The sequence below is a fragment of the Varanus komodoensis genome, unplaced genomic scaffold (genome assembly GCF_004798865.1).
Source record: "Varanus komodoensis strain SLA01 unplaced genomic scaffold, ASM479886v1 scaffold110, whole genome shotgun sequence".
Taxonomy (NCBI): domain Eukaryota; kingdom Metazoa; phylum Chordata; class Lepidosauria; order Squamata; family Varanidae; genus Varanus; species Varanus komodoensis.
The window spans coordinates 1,314,141-1,316,346 of record NW_025335318.1 but is presented as its reverse complement, the minus strand read 5'-3'; the positions used below and the strand labels follow the sequence as shown (position 1 = coordinate 1,316,346).

General features: G+C 41.4%; 1 protein-coding gene across 1 annotated transcript; it reads right to left on the bottom strand.

Moving 5' to 3' along the window:
* Positions 1-896: 896 nt before the first annotated feature.
* LOC123018600 (olfactory receptor 1019-like) lies at positions 897-1,859 on the bottom strand. Its single transcript, XM_044420866.1, has one exon. It carries the CDS (start codon positions 1,857-1,859, stop codon positions 897-899), a length of 963 nt encoding a protein of 320 aa, XP_044276801.1.
* Between the last annotated feature and the right edge of the window lie 347 nt (positions 1,860-2,206).

Sequence of the window (2,206 nt, the reverse complement as noted above, 5' to 3'; positions counted from 1 at the left end):
TTGTTGAAACAATATATCAACTGGAATGCAGTCATTCTGGAATATTTGCACCTCTCCATATTTTGCAATGAAGTTTTTCTTGCACAGATGTGCAGAAGGAGCAAGCACTGTAAATTCAAATGTCTGTGTGGGAAACTAAATGGCCAGATATGCTTTAGGTATGCTGGTGGCAGTGGAGTCTATGTTGAAAATGATGGAAAGGGAGTCCTAAGGAATCAGAAGTCAGGCACACCGTAGCCCTATTTGGTCATTCTTTTCCATGTACCAATGAATGAAGAATGCTGCAGGAATATTGGGGTGCAGGTTGACTCATGTTGGGGAGATGATGTGGAGAGTAGATTTGTCAGGACTGTGCAGGCTGCTTGCCTCCTCCTATGTTCTGCTTGTTCAGAAGTGAACAAACCAAAATTTACCCCCCGAGCCCTCACCCCATACAGTTCAGTGATTTCTCCTCCATGAGAAGCCATACACCTGGGTACTGCTACTCCGCAGTAATATTGCTCATCACTCATGAAGTGGGAAGCACATTGAACTTTATTAACCTGCAATATAAAGAAAATACATTTTCCCATTTTGAAAACTACAATCCTTTGAACTAGATGTCATCTGCTGCCAACTTTAAATGCCATAGAATCCTTGACTGTACATTAATTCTGATATTGGTGTCATTTTCTCCATCCCTTCTTCTCTCTCTCTCTCTTTCTCTCTCTCTCTCATTGTACAAAGTATTATTCATGGAGTTCTCTTTTACCCGTAGAATGATCACTTTTGCCCATTTTTACAAAAATTGAATCTCTCTCTCTCTCTCACACACACACATATAAAAAAGAATGCAAAATAGCACACCTTTCTTAACATGGATCTCCTCACTGATTTTTGATATAGAAGCAAACATCCTAGTTATTACTGTATACATGCTGATAAATTCTTTTAAGGAGGTCACTCAAAGCATCCTTCACATCTTGGTTCCTCAGGCTATATATTAGTGGGTTCAGCAAAGAGATCACCATGGTATAGAACACAGCAAGGATTTTGTCGGTATCCAAGGAGTAGCTAGAAGTGGGTCGCAAATACATGAACAGGATTGTTCCATGGTAAATGGTGACACCTGTAAAATGGGAGCCACAGGTCGAAAAGGCTTTGTGCCTCCCACGGGCCGAGCGGATTCTCAGGATGGTAACGAGAATGTATGAGTAAGAGACCACAATGATCAAAATTGTGATGATCTCAATGCCTCCCACCATGCTAAATAAAAGAATTTCACTAACATTTGTGTTGGAACAGGAGATGGATAACAGTGGTGTGATGTCACAGTAGAAATGATTGATCTCATCAGACCCGCAGAAGGACAGTCTGAATGTGAAGACTGTGTGAACAAGAGAATGGAGGAAGCCAAGTATGTATGACCCAGCCACCAAAAGAATACAAACTCTAGAAGACATGAGGATGGGATATAACAGTGGGTTACAGATAGCCACATAGCGGTCATATGCCATCACAGCCAGGAGGCAACACTCTGTGGTCCCCAGAGCTATGAAAAAGTACATCTGTGCTGCACATCCAGCCACTGAAATTGCCTTTTTTTCTGCAATGGAGTTGATGAGTGTCTGGGGGGCCACCACAGAGGAATAGCAGATATCCAAAAATGATAAGTTGCTGAGAAAGAAATACATTGGATTGTGGAGCTGGGAACTCACCCAGATTAATATAATCATTGCAATGTTCGCTATGCAGCTGCTGGTGTAGATGACAAGGAACACTGCAAAAACAATAGGCTGTAGCAGAGGGTTGTCTGTTAATCCCATGAAAATGAACTCAGTGATTGGAGCACTTCGATTTTCCTCAGACTTTTCCTCCATTAGTGCAGTGCCTGCAGAAAACAGATTACACTGAGAAGAGCGTAGGGTTCTATTACCACGGAAGAGGTCTATTACCACGGAAGAGATTACTTTTCCTCATTTCCAGTGGAAAGCTGGAAGTTCTGACACTGTGCATCGAACCAATAGAATCTCTTCCCCCGGCAAAGATGATCTTTTCTGATAGATGAAGTCACATTTGGTTTTCTTTGAACTAAGCTGCATCTCAGTTCAAGTTTCAAATCATTGCTTGCAAGCACATGGAAACATTAACTGTAATGTCCATGGTATAAATCAATATAATACTAAATGGTTTGCAATTCTCCCTCTTAGGATATAAAACACACGAG